Genomic DNA, 19,406 nt, shown 5'->3' on the forward strand with positions numbered 1-19,406 from the left:
GTTTCTCCACTTCGGGGCTGTCTCGTGATTTCACGGGGTTTGGATATTCTTGACAGGCTTGGATAATGAGTTCAATACGGTGGTGAGTGTAGGTCCATATAGGGGAAGTGGTTCGGTATTGTAGTGGCTAGTCAATATGATGTCGAATGGGCTGTATCTAGTGAAGTCTAATTGGGGTTATGTCGCAGGTGAAGTATAAGTATAGACCGACTAACTATATCAAATCCTATAAACCACCTCAAAATCAGTCGCAGAATGAAACAATTTTCTCAGCCCTCCATTCACAGTGGCCCAAACAGTTGCCACATGTCAACATATGCAAATCCCCCGATGTCCACGCAGAAATTCTCCGTCTCGCCGCTCGGTACAATGCTCCCCGAGGTCTCGGGTGCCCCTCGGCGCGAGTCCGTTGAAATAGTCTGAGCTCCCCGCACATTATTTCTTCTTTTCTTTTCATCTTCAAGTTTACTCTGTTTTCTCGAGTCTTGCTTGTTCACATCTTATATCATGGCTTCAACAACGGAATTCCCCCGCATCAAAGAGGTTCGCACCTTCATCATCGATGGTGTCGGCTCCGGCGGTGACTACCATAATGTATGAACTGGCGGCTTTTCCCAATTAGATGGATGTGCACGATTCTAACTACCTGTTTAGGTCAAGGGAGGCCACTGGCTGGTCGACAGCAATATCTCCACTCCCATGACCAAGTGGGCACAGTTCCGAGGTTCGCGTACCTCGTGGGGTATCAATGTGCTGGGTTCCTTCTGTGTGGAAATTGAGGCCACTGATGGCACCAAGGGCTTCGCGACTGGTTTCGGTGGCCCTCCCGCCTGTTGGCTGACCCAGCAGCACTTCAACCGCTTCTTGATTGGTGCTGGTGCGTATCAAATGTTCAATCTCTAGATAACAAACGCTAATAGATTACATGCAACAGATCCCCGCGATACCAACGATCTCTTTGAGAAGATGTACCGTGCTTCCATGTTCTACGGCCGCAAGGGTCTGCCCGTCGCCGTGATTTCCGTCATCGACTTGGCCTTGTGGGATCTGCAGGGTAAGATCCGCAAGGAGCCCGTTTACAAGATGATTGGTGGTGCCACTCGCTCAAGACTGGACTTCTACTGCACCGGTCCCCAGCCTGGCTCAGCCAAGGCTGCTGGCTTCATTGGTGCCAAGGTTGCTTTGCCTCATGGTCCTGACGAAGGCACCGCTGGTTTACTCAAGAACGTCGAATACTTGAAGAAGCAGCGCGAAGCTGTTGGCCCTGATTTCCCTCTTCGTGTCGACTGCTACATGTCCTTGAATGTTCCTTACACAATCCAACTTGTTAAGCGCTGCGAGGCCATCGGCCTTGATATCGATTGGTGGGAAGAGTGTCTTTCCCCCGATGACTTCGACGGCCACGCTCTTCTCAAGCAGGCCCACCCTACTGTCAAGTTTACCACCGGCGAGCACGAGTACTCTCGCTATGGCTTCCGCAAGTTGGTCGAGGGTCGCAACCTTGACATCCTCCAGCCCGACGTCATGTGGGTTGGTGGTATGACCGAGCTGCTCAAGGTCTCCGCCATGGCTGCCGCTTACGATCTTCCCGTTGTGCCCCACGCCTCCGGCCCTTACTCCTACCACTTTGTTGTTTCTCAGTCCAACAGTCCTTTCCAGGAGTACCTGGCCAATTCTGCTGATGGTCACACTGTCGAGCCTGTCTTCGGTAATCTCTTCCTGAACGAGCCTATTCCCACCAAGGGCTACCTTGATGTCTCCATTCTGGATAAGCCTGGTTTCGGTCTGGAACTTAACCCGGCTGCTCCTTTGATTCCTGCGGCTGCTATTCTTACTCCTGCTCCTCAGAAGTCCCTGCGCGCTCCTGACAACGAGGAGGCCGCCAATGGCTCCGCTTAAATGTGTATGATGGCGTTTTGAACGAATCTTTTTCCTGTCACTGTTTATTTCATGTTTAAAGGCTATTTACCCAATACAAGAAAGTCATGTACATAAGACCAATTCATCCCTGATATCGAGATATTATGGATGCACCTTTTTACCTCTCCAAACATTAAACGGCATAGTGATCCAAGGTAATAGACAAATGTGCCTCGTGTTTAATTGTTTCGGTTTTGGCTTGATATCCTGAGAGCTCTTTCTGCCAATTTCGCCCACGAGAACGGGAATTTTCCAGTGGCAGAATTGTATTTTGCAGTAAAAGGAGTGTTGTGTCGCCAATACAGTATTACCCCATCAATACCGCATTGATCTCAGAAGCTGCCAGGTTAGGCTTAGCTCGTTAGCCTGCCCAGGTGATATCTTACTTCTTCAGACATCACCCGACGAAGACGAACTGTAAGCTTGCAGCACTATGGGCTTCTTGCTCCCATATGAATTGATAGATCATATAATAACATTTATCGATGAACCACAGGTGAGCAACAATTCTGGTGAACAAGATAAAGTTCGTCTGGCTCCATATGCCACTGTGAGCCGTCAGTGGCAAGCAGTCGTTGAAAGTCACACATTCTCAACAATCCGCCTTGAAACTCTCAAACGACTACATGATCTTGCTCAGGTGGCCCATAATGAGCGAAGAAGACATTATATCCAATTTATTGATCTGGTTGTCGATTTAGCGCCATACGATATTGAAGCGAGATACGAGTTTGAGACGGATGAAGACAAGCGGAATAACAATGCGAATTTTACGAAAACAATTCAGTTGTTGTTTAAGATTTTGTCGTCATGGTCACTCAATGAGTCTCAAGAAAGACCGGGAATCTTTCTCTCTATAGAGGCACACTCTCCCAGTGACCTCCGACGCAATAGCCCAGACAAGATCGAAAGAGTATCAGCAGCAAGTCTGATAAGGCGACCAGATCTCATAAATCGGAGGTTCCAGGAATCGTACCTGAAGCTCGACAAAGAAATTCTCAATGGTCCACAGATTACTGTCGTTGGTACCCTCGCTGTATACGGTCACTGCACTGCTGGGCCCTCGTACCGTCCCATAGAACCTGTTTCAACAGCAATGATTGCATCAAAGATATCACGGCTGCATGATGTGATCCTGAGGCTGAGTGACAATCACGAACAACATCCCTCTCTCAGGGAACGCAATCGGCTTGGTATGTCCCAGTACAGATCCCATTATGTTCACAATACGATCATTATATGGGAAGTGATTGACAGTCTAACAATATCTCAATTCTTAGACTTCGCTGCCGGATTTCATCACTGGCCTTCCACCATACGAGCACTCGATTTGAGCTTCGACTACGGAATTCCCGATAATCATGTTGCAATTCTCCCACAAGGAGGTCTAGAAGGAAACTTGGACCCCCTTCAAATCAACTCACGGGTCTTTTCCTCCCGGCTCACCCGGATTACTCTTAGCAAAATCACCATTGGAAAGGAGCTATTCTTGTCTCAGGTTGTGGATGCCGAAACTGAACCTTTGTGGCCGAACCTGATATCCTTTGAACTCAACTATGCAATTGCCTCACCATCTGGGGAATGGCTGTTTCAGCGCCACCCTGGAGACAGAAGACTTCTGGATAGTGATAATGAAGCGGACGAAGGTGGAGCGAGTCGCCCAGCCCATTTGGAGATCATCGAAGCTTGCGATTATGACACTCATTTCCGATACAAGCCAATACCGAAATTCTTCAATGAATTCTATATTGCCGCTGCTCGGGCGGCGATGCGAATGCCAAAATTGGGCCTTATGCATCTTGAGACTGGTGAATGGCCTGGTAGACACTACTTTAAATACGAAGTTCGAGACGTAGCCAAGGCCACTTGGGCTGATATCTTTTGCTTTCAGCCCAATGACAAAGTACTGGATCTTTGGCAACAAGTTGCTTTGCAGCATACGGGTAAGGCTCTGGAGACTGAGTTTTCAGAGTGCTCATCTGAGTAGTACTTTGACTTGACTATGAAGACACACTATTTCCTTATTCTTTTGTATAAAATGAACAAACCTAAAGGTCATATACTCCCTGTGCCGCGTTTCTAATCAATATCGATATCAGCTTCAGCCTTGGCGAAGCTAATATTTCTCCTTGACTTTAGAAATACCTCAAGATGAACTCAATTGCTAGAGGGACGAAAATGTGATGTTAAATAATATTCCTTTGCCGAAGAAGAGAAGAAAAACTAGCTCCAATTATAGCAGAAATAGACTTGACATAAAAATTCAAGTGACACATCCAATGTCAAACACGGCCAACCTAGACGATAGATTCGGTAATAATCTGCCGTTCATAATAGGCAAACCGATCATCCTAGGGTGGCCAGCAAAAACCAGGTCTATCGAGAGCGTTCAAGTTTCCCGGCTTAATGTATCCAGCACGACTTCCTGAAAAACAACAATATGCCTGTTTGACCTGAACCGGTCTCGCTTTTGCGAAATACACGGCCTGATCATGCCCGTTCAATATTTCTGCCAGGCATAGGCTCAGCAAGTGCTGCCCTCGACGGAGCCGCACCAAATTTACCAGCGAAATATTGCGTCTCGTGAGCCACCAGCTCCCCATCGAATTGCATAATGGAGATTGAATATGTTGGCTCTCCGTCGTAGGTTATGATGCATTCGCTCACCCATAGATGGCCGTCGCCTGAGATTCGTAGTACCGTAAAGTGTCGGTCAGCTGGGTGTCCCCCACGTTGCGCAGAGATGGTCGCACGGCCTTTGAAGCGCTCCCCTGATTGTGGGTAGTCGGGTATCGCATCTACGGCATAGATGGCGTGTTCGGCTTCAATGTTATTATCTTCCGATGCCTGCCAATGGTCTTCGATTGTTTTCTTTAGGTTCATTGTACTCTTGGTTTTGTTGAGAGGTATACACAATGGTTCGATTCATGTAGTCAGGTAAAAGGGAACTATTGTCGCTGGTTGAAGCAGATGATGGTCGGAATACGGTGAATGACATCACAACCCGAAAGTGAGTAAGGTGCATTACTTATAGACAGTCTTAGGCTTCCTTTTTAGATTTGATTTAAATAGATCGGACCCTCTGGTACAGAAATTTAAGCAACGTGTACAATGATGCGAAAATCCCCCACTGGACGAAAAAGCTGTCAGACTTGAGGATAGCATCCTTGATACAAAGAGTGAGCATCAAAGTCACACAGCTTATCATGGATACCTCGACAGAAGATCGCCATGAAGGGCCCTGGGCCCTGGGAGTATGAGTTGAAGAGGCGAATCTGACGTCTTCGGTCTTCATATTGCAGAACATGATCGTTTGACACAGTCAATAGAGACTAAATCTAGCACTAGAATGTTAATGAAGTTTAAATTGCTAATCTGATCAAATGACAACCTTGGAATTGTTAATGCTTACCAGTATCCGGTATTTCACTTGTCCGAGGTTGAAGATTGGTAGATAACGTGTGGGATGTCGTTCAAGGAAGAGTATAGAAGATGTTTACCAATACAAATCAATTCTAAGCCTAGTGGAGTCACATAAACTGGTTCTGGTATATTACATGTTGGGGGCCATTTGAGTGATCGCTTGGGGCCAGCACTAAATCGCGAGCTCAGATAAGTCAATTTGATGGGTAGAGCGACGAATGTCCTCGGAATAGGCAAATGGCAAAGTACATAAGTGCATATGGAGACTGCGTTTTAAATGGTCAGAACAGCGGATGGCTCGCTGAATATGAAACCGTGTTATTGCTGTCTCTAAAAAGCGTCATGACGTTTACCATACCCGAGTTCCACATTCCAGCCAATGACACCGGGACATTCATCATTGACTTGCCTTCTCGTTAAACAAATTTCTTTATTAATACCCAGCTCTTTCGTTGCAGAAATCACTTTGCCTCTATGGCTGATTCGTCCTGAGTTACTCGAATCTTACCGCCTCACATTTTTACCAGTTAGTCGTTGATGTTTCCTCGCAGGGCTGGGTTCAACCGGCTGAAGTACTATTGCAGCATGGCAACACTCTCAGAGTACGACGCCATAGTCATTGGCTCCGGTCAATCCGGGACGCCTCTGGCTGTCGCATTTGCGAAAGCGGGACAGAGAACAGCCCTGATTGAACGTAAAAACATCGGTGGAAGCTGTATCAATGAAGGCTGTACGCCTACAAAAACGTTAATTGCCTCAGGTCGCATCGCCTACCTAGTTCGCCGGGGACTCGATTATGGTATACAAACTGGTGAGCGCAGCGCCAGCGGGAATACAGCCTTGGTCGATATGATCAAGGTCCGCCAACGAAAACGCAATATCGTCGCTTCATTCCGCGGTGGCAGTGAGACTAAGATAGAAGATGCTGGTGTGGATCTTCTCAGAGGTGAAGCTACATTCGTGTGCGAGAAGACACTTGAGGTCAAAGATAGTGGCGGCAACGTAAGAACTATCCATGGTCAGAAGATATTCATCAATACGGGAGAACGACCAGCACCGCCACTCCTTGAAGGAATCCGCTCGGTTGATCAAAAACGAGTATTAGATTCCACATCAATTCAAGAGCTAGACGAGGTCCCTGGTCACCTTGTTGTGATTGGAGGAGGATACGTCGGGGTGGAATTCGCACAACTGTTTCGCAGACTTGGTGCACAGGTCACAGTAATCCAGCGTGGAACACAATTACTACCGCGCGAGGACAAAGAAATCTCTCATCTGCTCCAAGACATCTTTCGAGAGGACGGAGTTTCAGTACACTTGAACTCCGACAGTGTCAGAATTGTGCCATCGCATAACGGGTTCACTCTTGATCTACACACCAACAATGGTGATCAAACAGTCGAAGGAACGCACATTTTATTCGCTACTGGCCGCATTCCAAATACAGACCGGCTGAAGCCAGAAGCTGCCGGTATCGAAACTGACAAAAAAGGATATATTCAAACCGACGGGTACCTGCAGACTTCTTCCCCTTCGATCTTTGCCATGGGCGACGTGAAAGGACCTCCCGCGTTCACGCATATCTCATACGATGATTTCCGCATTCTTCGGTCTAACCTGCTTACATCGCCACCCACAAGGCTCTCTATCAAAGACCGCATTGTCCCCTACGTGGTCTTTACCGATCCTCAGCTAGCACACGTCGGTCTTCATGAGAAGGAAGCTCGGGTCAAATTCCCAAATAGGAAGATTCAAACTGCAAAAATGCCCATGGCATATGTGGCGCGTGCGTTAGAAACGGACGAGTCGAGAGGGATGATGAAGGCTGTCGTGGATGGTGACACGGGGTTGATTCTAGGATTTACTTGCTTGGGCGTCGAGGGTGGCGAAATCATGAGCACCGTGCAAATTGCGATGGTCGGAAATGTTCCTTATCAAAAGTTGCAAGATGCTGTCTTGGCCCATCCAACTCTAGCAGAGAGTCTGAACAACATTTGGGCATCTTTGGAGTGAATGGATTTGTGATTTTTACCAAATTAAGTCCTAGTCAGTATGAGATTGCCAGTCAACTTTTCGGCTATTCATCTACTGGTAGTATGTCACACTCTAGGGTGAACCTGACGTTGTTGAACGGACACACTGCATGGATTTGATCCCAAGTTGTTGCTGACAGTTGCTTGCTAACTTATTCTCAGGCGATGAGTAAGAAGTACTCTATGTGCAGTGTAGAGACAATTAGGGCTGATTGTATTGTCAACGCTATTTACTGTACGCAAACTAATACGGCGAAAAATACATAAAACACCTCCAAGTGCAAAATATCGATACGACAATGACCGACGTAGACCGCCCCAAGGCGGTAGCAACTCGGGGTCAGAAGCCCCTGGAAGACGTTGGCATGTGCCCCTCGTGGGGAACCCCACACTCGGGGTAACACCATCACGAATCCCCGAGATCTTATCGGAGAAATTCACATGGACACATCCCACCTTGGGTTTGAGAATTGAACTTCTTCAGTCTCACAATACCCAATACCAATCCCCCTTCCAAAATGCCTATTGCACAGTTACTAGTTGGCAAGGTCGCTGCCATCACCGGCGGTCTCACAGGAATCGGCAGAGTAAGAGTTCCCCGCATATCCAAATTGACAAAGAACACGTCTGTTCTTCGCAAACAGGCTTTACCTAACAAGCAACTCCGTAGGCAATCGCCCTTGATTATCTCCGCCACGGAGCCAATGTTTCAATCAGCCATCTCGGCGGTGCAAAGGAAGACACCCTCCTGGAAGCTCTCCGCAAGGATGTAAACGAGATCGAAGCCGGGGCCAGCGAGACCCGATTCCTCACAGTATCAGGTGATATTTCCCAGCCAGAGACGGGCCAGAATTTCGTCGCCAGGACAGTCGAGAAATTCGGCCGTCTCGACGTATTCGTGAGCAACGCCGGCGTGTGCCAATTTGCGGAATTCTTAGAGTAAGACCCATTGCAAATTCCGACCCTTATGCTTCTTTAACTTCTCTGTTCTAACGTGAATTCAGACTTGAGCCCTCCCTCCTGAACCACACAATCTCAACAAACCTCTCAGGTGCCTTCTACGCCACCCAAGCCGCGGCTCGCCAAATGGCACAAGTGCAGTCTCCATCGGGCGGCTCAATCATCGGTGTAAGCTCGATCTCCGCGCTGGTCGGCGGTGGCCAGCAGACTCACTACACGCCCACCAAGGCTGGTATATTGAGTCTGATGCAGTCATGTGCGGTGGCGCTAGGCAAGTATGGCATTCGTTGTAATGCGCTGTTGCCTGGTACAATTCGTACACAACTCAACGAGGAGGACATGAAGGATCCTGTTAAGCGGGCTTATATGGAAGGTCGGATTCCTCTTGGACGCCTTGGGCAGCCGCCTGATTTGGCTGGACCGGCTGTTTTCTTGGCTTGTGAGGAGTTGAGTAGCTATGTGGTGAGTTCCCCGTTTCCTCTAGTAGTGGCGGGATGGTTGCTGACTTTATATGATAGACTGGTGCGCAGTTATTAGTTGACGGTGGATTGTTCGTTAATCTGCAGTAAGATGAAGTTAGGTAGTTAGAGTCTATATATATTTCATTCGTACATACTTATTTCAACTAGCTCTTCCAAGATTGGGTTAAAAGGAAACACCTAAGCTTCCACACCCATAAGCATCCTCTGCAACCTTCATCCAAAGCCCTTGCTTTTCAACATCAGACAAACCCCTCCGCTCTATAATCTCTGCAACCACCCGCTTCCATCTCCCCCAAGAAACATCATTTCCACCACCACCAATATTACAAACCGGCCAGTCCGATCCAAACATCACACGCTCCACCCCAAAAGCATCAAACACAGCATCTGTCCAAGGCTGCACACGCTCAACAATAGCATCGAAATCAGGCTCCGACTCTCCGTCCAATGGTTCAATCTCAGAAAAAGCCCCTGACAGCTTCATATAAGTTTTCGGATGAGCCTGAGCCATCCTCAAAACAAGCTCATTCCACTCCAAAAACTCGGGATGAGAGCGGACCTCAGTAGACGACAAACGGAGGTTAGGCTTACACATATGGTCTAAACAAAAGTCAGCAAATGCACGAACGACCAAAGGGGCATAAAACATACTAATGATAATAGTCACAGCCTGCCCATCATCAACCCCATAAACCCTATCCATCATCTCAACCGCCTCCCTCAACTGCCCCAAGCCCCCAGACCTAGCATCAACCCCAAGATCAAACGTAAGCCCAACCCTACCGAGCCACCTCAAACTCGAGACAAACCCATCCTGAAGCATCGTACCCGCCGGCTTATCCTGCACAAGATACCTCACCCCCCGAATCTTCGCCCAAACCTCAGCCGTCCTCGTCCGTTCCTTGACCTGGGTCATGTACTTGGACAACACATCTTCCCCGCCAGGAATCGGTGCCCAGGGAATAATTCCCCAGACGAGATCCTTATCGGCTGGACTGTGTCCCTCGCCGGTGATTGGCTCGCCTAGCGCTATGCGCGTGAGGAGAGAGACTTCATCAAGGGCGTGGGTCCACCCGTGCGTTGGAGAGGAGGTCGGGGTTGATTCTGATGATTGGGTTTCTGTGATTGAGGAGAGACGGTCTGTTTCCAGGAATATGAATCCGCGCACTGCTGATTCATTGGCTTTTATGGCGGCTTTGTATTCGTCTATACTGTGCTGTGCGCCGAGGGGGTTGTTGTCGCTGTGCCAGGATAGGGTTTCCAAGTGTGTAGCTGGGAAGAGGTGGATGTGGGAGTCCAGGATGGGGAATTGGCTTGTTGGGCTCATTTTGAGCTTCTGGCTTTTGTTTTTGCTTTGGCGTGTGGCTTGGTGGTGGTTGGGTTGTCTGGCGTGGGGTATTAGTTCGTACTTTCTCGGGGTGATGTGCGGGGTCGAAGCTGACCGTAATAGAGCGTCGCTTTAGACGTCAAATATTTTGGAGAGTAATGAGCAGTGATTGTTAGTAGTGATCTTCGAACTGGAAGAGATGTTTCGTCGAGTGGAGGTTTGACATGATTGCTCGGTGGTTGTTGTCCCGAATCCGGGGATGGATAAACCCGTCCATTAATCCTCGCCCGGTTTGACATGGTGAATTGCCATTATCTTGAAGCAAATATGAATGATGTACAGCGATGTGTATATCTATTAAGTCTACCTCGGCTCTTCCAGATGAACAAATTCCACTATATATATTGTATTGTGTTCTGCGTCAAAGAGATACGATTATATACTTCAGCCTGATTAATTCAATCTCGACTCCAGGGTTTTCCTACGTTTCTCGAATATAAAAGGTGCCAAGGATTATCACTATAAAACACTTCCATCAACTATAAACTAAACCCAAAGCAATTCCATAGAAGAAAGAATTTCATATGCAGAGTCGAATCAGAGTATACATAAGTTACACCAAGTGCAGCCAAAGGCACAAGGGCAAGAAGAAGAAAGGAAATGCATAAGAACCATAAAGAAAAGAGATGTAGGCGAACAAAAAATCCAAATTCAGGCGGAAAACAATAAAAGAGACGTGAACAACCCCCCTAAACTGCGGGTAGTACAAGACAGATAGGGAGAAGGGTATGTAATGCATGCATGTCCTGAAAGAGACATAGAAGTAAAAGGTGAAGGGAAAGGTGAAAGAAAGCAGAAAGAAACAAACCAAGAAAAGAGAAAACAAGCAAAACAAGGTGGGATGAGATAAAGTCCCCCAAAGCAACTCCATGGGTCGTTTTGCCATCTCTCGGGTTCTGAGGAAGAGATCGGATTTATGTATGCAATGCAAATGTTGATCGTTCTCTTTCTCAGTCCGAGCCATGACAAATGGTCCCCGTTTTGATCTATACAAAAGAGTTTCCCAGCGTATTCCGTGATCCATCAGTCCTCCCCAGCAGATAACTAGAGGAAAGGCGTTACAATTTAATCATCCATAGGCTTATCCTCCAGAGTGACCCTGTTCGGCTCACTCTCGGCGATACTGCTGCGGTTGCTATCCGTTCCGCTAGCACCGACTGCCGAGCCGGTAGGGAAGCTGGATAAGCTTCCAAGACCAGGCTTGCGAGTGTAGCGACCACCAGCGGAGCGGGGAATGGAGTTGCGCTTATCGAATTCGGCGGATTGAGCAGCTGGAGTTGGGGTTGGGGTTGGGGAGCCGTCAGAGGCGGTGTCTAGGACTGGGGGCGGGCTTGGCGATTCTGACAAGCTACTCCTGCTGCCGGCAACTGAGTCTGGGGACTTGACCGAGGCTCCATTCGAGACTGGCTCTTCAATTTGGGTATTCACTGTTGGAATCGGGTGCTCCGAGGTTGTCGGGGATGCTGTCTTTGCAGGCACGTCCAGACCAGGACCGCGGGTGCTTCGGCGGTCTGAGGGGCTGTTGACGTTGATTGGGAATCGGCCTGTCTCTGATGCGCCGCTGGAACGGTCACGTCGGTGCCGTTGGCGGGCGGCGGGGCTAGTGGCTCGGCTGCGGTTGACAATAGCACGTTGGCGAGCCTCCATCGCTGCACGGCGGTTACTCTCGTCGGTGCTGATGGCGCGCGGACGGTTCGAGCTAGAGCTACCGAGGCCGAGGGCACTTGATTGGCGTTTCAGTTCGCCGAAAATGGCATCCTTGTGAGCGAACAGATCACGAATGAGGCGGTAGCTGTGGCGCTCATTCATAGTCAAAGCGTTCTCTACGCGAGGGCGCAGGATGCAAGAAGCAAAAGTCTGAGCCAGCGAAGTGATATATTCTTCGTCGGCAGAGGTCAAATCAATCAGGCGCGTGAAGTGAGTCATAATGGCATCAAGCGTAGCGATGTTGACGAGACGGAGTTGTCCAAGGGTGCTCTGCAGAACCTTAATTCGTCCGTCTTCCGTGGTCTCGTTAGCGGTAGTGGAGTAGATCGTTTTCACAATTTCGTAAACTTGAGAAGATACCAGGGAATCTACTGGGGTTAGTTGACGTTCAGCTCAAATATCAAGGGAAGACAAACCTGGCAATTCAAGCAGGTACAATCTCAGAACACTGGCAATGACGGGAATTTGGAATTGAGGTAGGACCTCCTTGTAGTCCGCCTTGCTGTTGTTCAATATAGCACGAAGCTTGTGGGTCTTGTCCAGGCCAACATCAGTCAGCCAGATCATCCGTCTGGCCTCGTCACCTTCTAGTTCGGGGTAACGGTTGTCGAGGTAGGTCAAAATGGTAGTGACGAGGATAGGGACACGCTTGCGATCAACGCGGGCTCTGGCCTCAAGATCGACACCGAAGTTTTGCTCCTCAACGGAACCATAGTAATTCTCGTATGCCTGGATCTTAGGCACAAATCCGCCAGTACGGTAATTCTCCAGCAGATATCTCAGGTCACCAAGGGGTTGAATGGTCTCCTGGTACAGCATCATATGGTCAACCGTGCTCTGCAGGTTGGGAATGACGTTGCTGATAGCGCCGGAGAAGTCCAGAACAACGGCCTTGATAGCCTTGAGACGGTCCAGCTCGCATTGCTCCATATACTTGAGTTGTTCGATGATCTCCTCCTCAAGTCGGCAGCGAATCTGGTCAAGTCTGCGCACGGCAACCTTGTACCGCTCATCAGCTTCGAGGGCTTCTCTGCGGAGCTTCTCCGAAGGTGTCTCGTTGGGATAAGGGTTGTTGAGGGGATTCCAGCCAGACAGCATCTCGGAAACAGACTGAATAGGCGATTCACTAACACTGCCATCTTCGCTGGATGCCATGGATGTAACACGCATAAGAGGCTTCTTCTTCTCGGGGATACCAGTAAGTTGGAAGACCTTGGGGCGCCATTGATAGTTCATCTTGGAACTGTTGGCAAAGACATTGCCCATGTTTCCAACCAGACGAAGCAGGCCATTATCCACCATATCCTGACCAATGCGCTCCACCTGAGCAAGGTTGTCGGCCTCCATATAGGTCTGGATGTATTGCGCGATATCGGCGCCAGTAGAAACATTCAAATAAGTTCCGATGATGGGAACCTTGGCCTCGCCAAGCTTGATATTATCGAGCATATGAGAGAGCAACTGCTTGATCTGGTCTGGCGAGAAAATGCGCTCGCCCAACTCAATAGGATCCTCATCGGGCTCATCTTCAGCCGGCAACACAATCTTGGGCGGAGGCTGGACCTTGGGACTTGTTTCGGGGTCCTGGAAGGCGAGTTTGTTCTCCTCCTCCAGATCCTCGACAACACGACACTTGTTGAAATAAGTACTGCGCAGTTTCCGCACCAAATCCGACTGTTTTGTGTGTTCCTTGATGCGCGACTGGAGAAGATCATGTGAATACTCAACACGCAAATCGTGCTGCTCGCTCCAACGTCGGAAAGGCGCAACAATCAGTTCGCGGATGTTGTTGGCGATCTTCTGGTGATTTTTTGAGGCCTCGACCATCTCGGTTCGGATTCCTTCGTATGCCTGAGGATCAAGTGAGGTCAGTCATAGTCTCCATCAAGTCCGCATATCCTAACCAACCTTTCTGACACTTGCACCGTCATCCTTGCCAAATCCCACAGCCGTGATTCGGTCCACGCTCGGGGCAATGTCTCCCATGCGGAGACCATACTGCTCCTCGGCATCAGCACGCATCGACGCAATGATCAAGATTTGCTTGTTCTCGATCACGCCCTGTTGCAGCTTCCCGTAGAGAACGCCCAGTCCCGACGCATAGTCGGGCGTCCAGAACGAGTCTCGGAAGCCTGGCATTGTGGTGGCTGGGTCGTTGCTTCAGTGTATCGATCGGAGACACTCAATCGGAGGAATCGGAGGGGCAGATATGAACAACGTGATGGCGAGTTCGTAGACGGGCGGCCGAGTGAGGACTATTGAAGGGCGGAATTGCGCGTCACTGCAGGCTGGTCGGGGAGATTACTGTTGGGCGGCCGCTGGAGCAGTCCCGATAATGCGATAGAACCGAGGCAGAAGCGAACCGGTCAAGAGGCAGACGAGGATAATCAGTGTGATTCTACGCTGAAGCGCGCATAGACTTGAGAAGGGAGACCGAGAAGCGAGACCGATGACGAAGCGAAGACAGATCACTCTGGAATGCACGGAGGGGAGGGGGAGCAGTTAAGCGCCTGGCGAAACAGGATCGGCACAAAAGAGAGACAAGCCGAGAGACGGCAACAGCGAAGCAAAGGAGAGACAAAAATGAAGATGGGAGATGATGGCGTATGGAGACGTTGAATGGTAATATTACCGTGAACCAGGCTGAGACCAACAAATTTCGATGCCTTGTCTCCACGTTTTTTATCCACATTGGACTATTTTTGGGTCTGCAAATTAGCACGTAAAAGGGGCACTCGGGGCGTATTCGGAATCTATTCTTATTCTTATTATGCTTCGTATTGGAGCATCTATATCGACATGGACGTCTACGGTATTTTACCTTCTCATCGACGGTGATATGCAGCTATTGGCATCTGTTGCCTGCTCTCCACATGCCAAGCCTCGACGCCTCAGGTTGCCAAGGTTTCCTACAGTCTACCATCGGCAAGAAAGAATGCTGAAATACAAAGTTGAAATGAATTATTTGGTATTCATAGATGGTATCATTATCCTCAAACAAGAATGAATGGTGAGGGTGCCACAAAACATGAGATGTACAGATCGGCCAAAAGCCGACTAGCAGAAGAACTTGTAAACCTTCTTCCACTTGGGCCATTGCTTCTGCTCAGCCCGCTCCTGCTCAACGAGATGCTGAAGATCCAGCTCCCGGCGACCAGTGACCAGATCAACCTCATGGGATCGGACAAACTTGGTCTTGTACCAGAACTTGTAAGGGAGGTAGCAAGCGATGACAACGGGAGCGGCTAGGTAGACCGAGAAGAAGTTGTAGACAAGTTCGCTGGTGGTCATCTCGGCGTAACCAACAGGGGCGAAGCCAACCCAGAACTGGGCGATCAACACCAAGACGTTGAAGCCGAGACCGATCCAGGAACCGATGACACCGGGCTGAGAGCGGAAGGCCAGCTCGTCCAGGCTGTGGCCCTGCTTCTTCCAGGCGCGACGGAAGAGAATGTGGGCACCGCAGACGGAGCCCCAGGTGAAGATGGAGGACAGACCGGAAATGGCCATCATCCAGCCAAAGGCGGTGGTCTGTTTGTCGGAAGCAGCGAGGAAGCAGAGCAGACCAATGGCTGAGGCAACGATAATGGCGGGGAGAGGACGACCCTGGCGGTCAATGTAGGCCAAGAACTTGGGGGCCTGGCCCTGCTCAGCGAGAGCAGCCAGAGTACGAGAAGATCCGTACACGGAGGAGTTACCGACGGACAACACAGCAATCATGATGACAACGTTCATAATGGATGGCAGAGCCTTGATACCGGCGTTCTCGATGGCGATGACGAAGGGAGAAGCGTGGGCATCGGCAGAGGAAGTTCCGCTGACAAGTCTGGGCTCATCATAGGGAACGAGCAGGCCGACAATGGTGAGGGAGACAACGTAGAACAAAGCAATACGCCAGAACACCTGTTTCACTGCGGTGGGGAGGGACTTGCGAGGGTTGGCAGTCTCAGCAGCGGCCAGACCGACCAACTCAGTACCAGCAAAGGCGAAGGCAGCGTTGACAAAGACACTGCAGAGACCCTTGAAACTGTTATGGAAAGCACCCGGGGTATACCAGTACTTGGCACCAATGTATCCACCCTCGGGGCCACCACCGCAGTTGATAATGATTCCGAGAATACTAAAAAAAGATCGTCAGTTTAAGTTTCCATGGGATGAAGCATTCAGGCACTCACATGAAGCCAAGCACAGCAACAACCTTGATGATAGAGAAGACAAATTCGGCTTCACCATATCCGCGGACTCCGAACATGTTGATCGAAACGATGAGTACCCAGAAGATGGCAACCCAAGCAGCGTTGGAAACACCAGGACTCCAGTAATCAACTGTAATAGAGGCAGCCACAATTTCCAACGGTAACACAATCAGCCATTGTAGCGCATAATTCCAACCCATAGCGAAACCCCACGCAGGGTCGACGAAACGAGTCGAGTAGGTGGCGAAAGAACCAGCAACAGGGAACAAGACGGCCATCTCACCAAGAGCATGAACCGTGCAGTAAAGCATCATTCCGATGAGAATGTAAGCAATCAAGACAGACGCAGGGCCACCGGCAGCCAAGACGGATCCGGAACCGACGAACAGACCAGTACCTGGAAAGAGTCAGTACCGTACACCAAATATGTTTGATCGATATCAAAAAAAAGGCTTACCAATCGAACCACCAATGGCAATCATCTGCAGATGACGACCCTTTAACCGACGCTGAAGAGGGGAGTGTGCTGTGTTCTGCGCGGCGGTCTCGATATCAAAGCCCGCACCATCGGAACCAGCATGGCCAGAGACGACATGGTTAGGGTCGCGCTTGAAACTATCCCACATGCGCTGTCCTAAACTAGCCTTGGTGGGTTCTGAGCTACCATAGGAAGGGGGAGCATCAGATCCAGTCTGTACTGTCTGAGGCTCCTCGAACTTCTTCTCGTCCATGGTGAAGGGGGTATAGACCGTTACTTCTCCGGGTGTAGGTGTAGGTGTGGGTGTGGGAGGTATATATAAGAGAGAGGCTTGCAAAGGGGATCGACAAGACCTCTTAGGCTTAGTTCAGACGAAGGTGAGGAGGCAGAGGCGCACGGGGAGGGGTGGAAATATATGGGGGAAGCGAGTATTTAAATGCAAACCAGACCTGATTAAGATCAACTGGTTACGTTCCTCTGAAAGTCATAGACAAATGGCTAATCTGCGCTTAGACTAAAGTAGACTTTTGCGCTAAATCCTCTTTCTTCTGTTCTGATGGCCTTGGCGTACTTGAACGGTGCCACCGACAATTAACGCTTATTTTATTGTTTTCTGGGATTTATTGGATTTACGGTTTGGGATTTATCTTATCATTTTGGCCTTTCTATAACAAATACCCGAACAGATAAGGAACACATGCCTTCGGTTTCAGAGTCCAGGCAAATCAGTACAGAAACAATCAAGGGAAGTGGGACCGCGCTACTTATCTCTGTGATTAAGACAGGGACGATCCTACTCTGGGGCTGGATTGCTGACTCGACCTACAGGATCATGTGCAAAGTGCCGTCGGACCAATGATCAAAGACGAATATGCCCTAATTTGACCAGTAATGCACCCTAATTACGGATTTCCAATCCTCGATTAGTCCAGAATCAGCAAAAAAGAAGACAAGAAAAAGAAAACAGAAATACAAGCTCAGATCTCGACTAACCCCATTCGTCCACCTCCGCACTTGATAGGTGATCATTACCCAATCTATTTTGCGGAGATAAGCCGTTGCCTCTTCGCCCTTTCTCTTGCTCTTCTCTCTTTCACTCTAGCTCTTCTCTCTTTCACTCTAGCTCAGTAAGACAGTGAGATGGGAGTCTTGGAGTAGTGGGCTGTTGTCCAGCAACACCCGGGGGGACATTCTAGAATCGTGGCTAATCTGACTGCGCCCAATGCTCATTCTTCAACACTTGTACATGTACGCCCAGGGCTTGCCCCCTTACCTATGGGAAGGCTTCCCGTCGGAATCCGTACCTGTGGCTCTCCATGCTGCGCTACGGGCACGAGATATGCGAGCCATGCCATATGGCTTGGGAGAAGGTTGCCCCACTGAGGCTGGTGTCGCCTGGATTGAGTTTCCCACGAGTCCCTCGGTTCAGCATCTTGGCCATGAGGCAAGGGGAGTCCACCTCGGTCGGCCTCGCCGTATGGACGGTGATAGTGTATGACTCGTTCTTATTCTGATCCTGATTCTATAGTACAGTATATGCCCTCTGCCTTTCGAGTCCTCGCTTCGGATGGCACCATCAATCCCTGCGCTTCGACATTCCCCCATGACCACATTCCATTCGCTGAGTTTCGGATGGCTCGTGGCGGTCTGCCACTAACATGCATGGAAGCACGGGAGAAGCACACCCTCCCGGCTCGCGACTAGCAGGTGTGTTGGCTTGTTGGCTTGCGGGGGAGAAGGGACCATCATGTGTTCAGGGCCGATGCGAGTGATGATTGGATGTGCGCGGGCGGTTTGAGCTACCTCCTCGTATCCCGGACACAGGGATTTCTCTTTTCCACTGCTGTGGTAGGTCCAAGATTATGCTCTCGCCTTGTTTGGGGTCCGCGAGTAGCCTTTAGACTCAGCCACGTCCAAGGGATCCCTGAGATGGGTCACATTCTGTGGCAAATCTCCAGATCGCAAGGCATGTACTGTACATGCTCCATGTACAGTATGAGAATGGAATGGGGCCAAAATCATGTTGTCCCCGTACAGTTCAGTTCAGCTGGGTCATGATCCCCACTTCCTTATCAGTAGCCATTCAATGAACCGTTGGATCTTTTCAGTCCTTCCTGTACATGTACCACTTATTCCCAGTTCAAAATTCCGATAGGAAGTTGACCGTATGAGACCCATATGGTCTATGCGCCGGAGAATATTGTATGCAAATAAGGGGGGGCGAAAATAAAACCACGCAATGTTCTCGGCCCTGAGATTCCCATTTAGGGTTGCGTGAGGGTGAACAGCCACCAAGGCGCTATTCCCCAGTTGATGGCGCGCAGCAGGGCCTGTCACTGGCGGAGCTTGCGCAACTGATAGCCACGGTAGCATCGGGTGCGGTGGGTTCGGCTGACCTTTGCCTCTGAAAGGGAACCAAGGCCGTCTTTGAAGCTTGGCCCGGGATGCCTAGTCCAGCTCTCTTCTCCCTATCACTCCCAGGGTCTAGCACCATCGATGGGAAGTGAAAGTTGAGTGGCTTCGATTACGTATTCTAGTTGTTGCAGATGTCAGGAGACTAGCGATCATGATCCTGATCCTGAATCATGATCGCGATCGAGACATTAGTTTTGGGGCTTTTCAAGCCGACACGATCCAACGCCCCTGGCACATGCTCATTTGTGCCTCGCGTCGCCACTTGCCGCGCCACGGACTCTGCCGCTCTTTTGCCCATTCTCGCTGGGCACTTTATTTCTGCAGTCTTAGCTTGGTCGGCTTGTTCGTAATTCCCGTTTAGAAGAGCCAAGTCGGAATCCCGTCTCACCCGGGCTGTTGGCATCT

At 49.7% G+C, this 19,406-nt stretch overlaps 9 protein-coding genes across 9 annotated transcripts; 5 read left to right on the top strand and 4 right to left on the bottom strand.

Annotated features, from left to right (window-relative positions):
* Positions 1 to 507: 507 nt before the first annotated feature.
* On the top strand, positions 508 to 1,899 carry N7511_008885 (L-rhamnonate dehydratase; the record flags this gene model as incomplete). The annotated part of the gene is made up of 3 exons (XM_057131262.1): positions 508 to 594; positions 655 to 877; positions 935 to 1,899. The coding sequence occupies 3 exons, from the start codon at positions 508 to 510 to the stop codon at positions 1,897 to 1,899; spliced, it is 1,275 nt and encodes a 424-aa protein (XP_056979250.1).
* A 454-nt stretch (positions 1,900 to 2,353) lies between these two features.
* N7511_008886 (uncharacterized protein) lies at positions 2,354 to 3,907 on the top strand (the record flags this gene model as incomplete). The annotated part of the gene is made up of 2 exons (XM_057131263.1): positions 2,354 to 3,113; positions 3,201 to 3,907. 2 exons carry the CDS (start codon positions 2,354 to 2,356, stop codon positions 3,905 to 3,907), a joined length of 1,467 nt encoding a protein of 488 aa, XP_056979251.1.
* A 503-nt stretch (positions 3,908 to 4,410) lies between these two features.
* Positions 4,411 to 4,803, bottom strand: N7511_008887 (uncharacterized protein; the record flags this gene model as incomplete). Its single annotated transcript, XM_057131264.1, has 1 exon — positions 4,411 to 4,803. One exon carries the CDS (start codon positions 4,801 to 4,803, stop codon positions 4,411 to 4,413), a length of 393 nt encoding a protein of 130 aa, XP_056979252.1.
* A 1,125-nt stretch (positions 4,804 to 5,928) lies between these two features.
* N7511_008888 (mercuric reductase) lies at positions 5,929 to 7,356 on the top strand (the record flags this gene model as incomplete). Its single annotated transcript, XM_057131265.1, has 1 exon — positions 5,929 to 7,356. One exon carries the CDS (start codon positions 5,929 to 5,931, stop codon positions 7,354 to 7,356), a length of 1,428 nt encoding a protein of 475 aa, XP_056979253.1.
* Positions 7,357 to 7,894: 538 nt separating this feature from the next.
* N7511_008889 (SDR family NAD(P)-dependent oxidoreductase) lies at positions 7,895 to 8,905 on the top strand (the record flags this gene model as incomplete). Its single annotated transcript, XM_057131266.1, has 4 exons — positions 7,895 to 7,963; positions 8,047 to 8,315; positions 8,381 to 8,798; positions 8,855 to 8,905. 4 exons carry the CDS (start codon positions 7,895 to 7,897, stop codon positions 8,903 to 8,905), a joined length of 807 nt encoding a protein of 268 aa, XP_056979254.1.
* Positions 8,906 to 8,981: 76 nt separating this feature from the next.
* On the bottom strand, positions 8,982 to 10,145 carry N7511_008890 (uncharacterized protein; the record flags this gene model as incomplete). The annotated part of the gene is made up of 2 exons (XM_057131267.1): positions 8,982 to 9,418; positions 9,470 to 10,145. The coding sequence occupies 2 exons, from the start codon at positions 10,143 to 10,145 to the stop codon at positions 8,982 to 8,984; spliced, it is 1,113 nt and encodes a 370-aa protein (XP_056979255.1).
* Positions 10,146 to 11,270: 1,125 nt separating this feature from the next.
* N7511_008891 (GTPase-activating protein RGD2) lies at positions 11,271 to 14,051 on the bottom strand (the record flags this gene model as incomplete). Its single annotated transcript, XM_057131268.1, has 3 exons — positions 11,271 to 12,280; positions 12,329 to 13,763; positions 13,821 to 14,051. 3 exons carry the CDS (start codon positions 14,049 to 14,051, stop codon positions 11,271 to 11,273), a joined length of 2,676 nt encoding a protein of 891 aa, XP_056979256.1.
* Positions 14,052 to 14,969: 918 nt separating this feature from the next.
* On the bottom strand, positions 14,970 to 16,839 carry N7511_008892 (amino acid permease GAP1; the record flags this gene model as incomplete). The annotated part of the gene is made up of 3 exons (XM_057131269.1): positions 14,970 to 16,032; positions 16,088 to 16,505; positions 16,566 to 16,839. 3 exons carry the CDS (start codon positions 16,837 to 16,839, stop codon positions 14,970 to 14,972), a joined length of 1,755 nt encoding a protein of 584 aa, XP_056979257.1.
* Positions 16,840 to 17,832: 993 nt separating this feature from the next.
* N7511_008893 (uncharacterized protein) lies at positions 17,833 to 18,290 on the top strand (the record flags this gene model as incomplete). The annotated part of the gene is made up of 2 exons (XM_057131270.1): positions 17,833 to 18,078; positions 18,120 to 18,290. The coding sequence occupies 2 exons, from the start codon at positions 17,833 to 17,835 to the stop codon at positions 18,288 to 18,290; spliced, it is 417 nt and encodes a 138-aa protein (XP_056979258.1).
* Positions 18,291 to 19,406: the final 1,116 nt, after the last annotated feature.

This window comes from Penicillium nucicola (genome assembly GCF_028828085.1).
Source record: "Penicillium nucicola strain IBT 29836 chromosome Unknown utg000010l, whole genome shotgun sequence".
NCBI lineage: Eukaryota > Fungi > Ascomycota > Eurotiomycetes > Eurotiales > Aspergillaceae > Penicillium > Penicillium nucicola.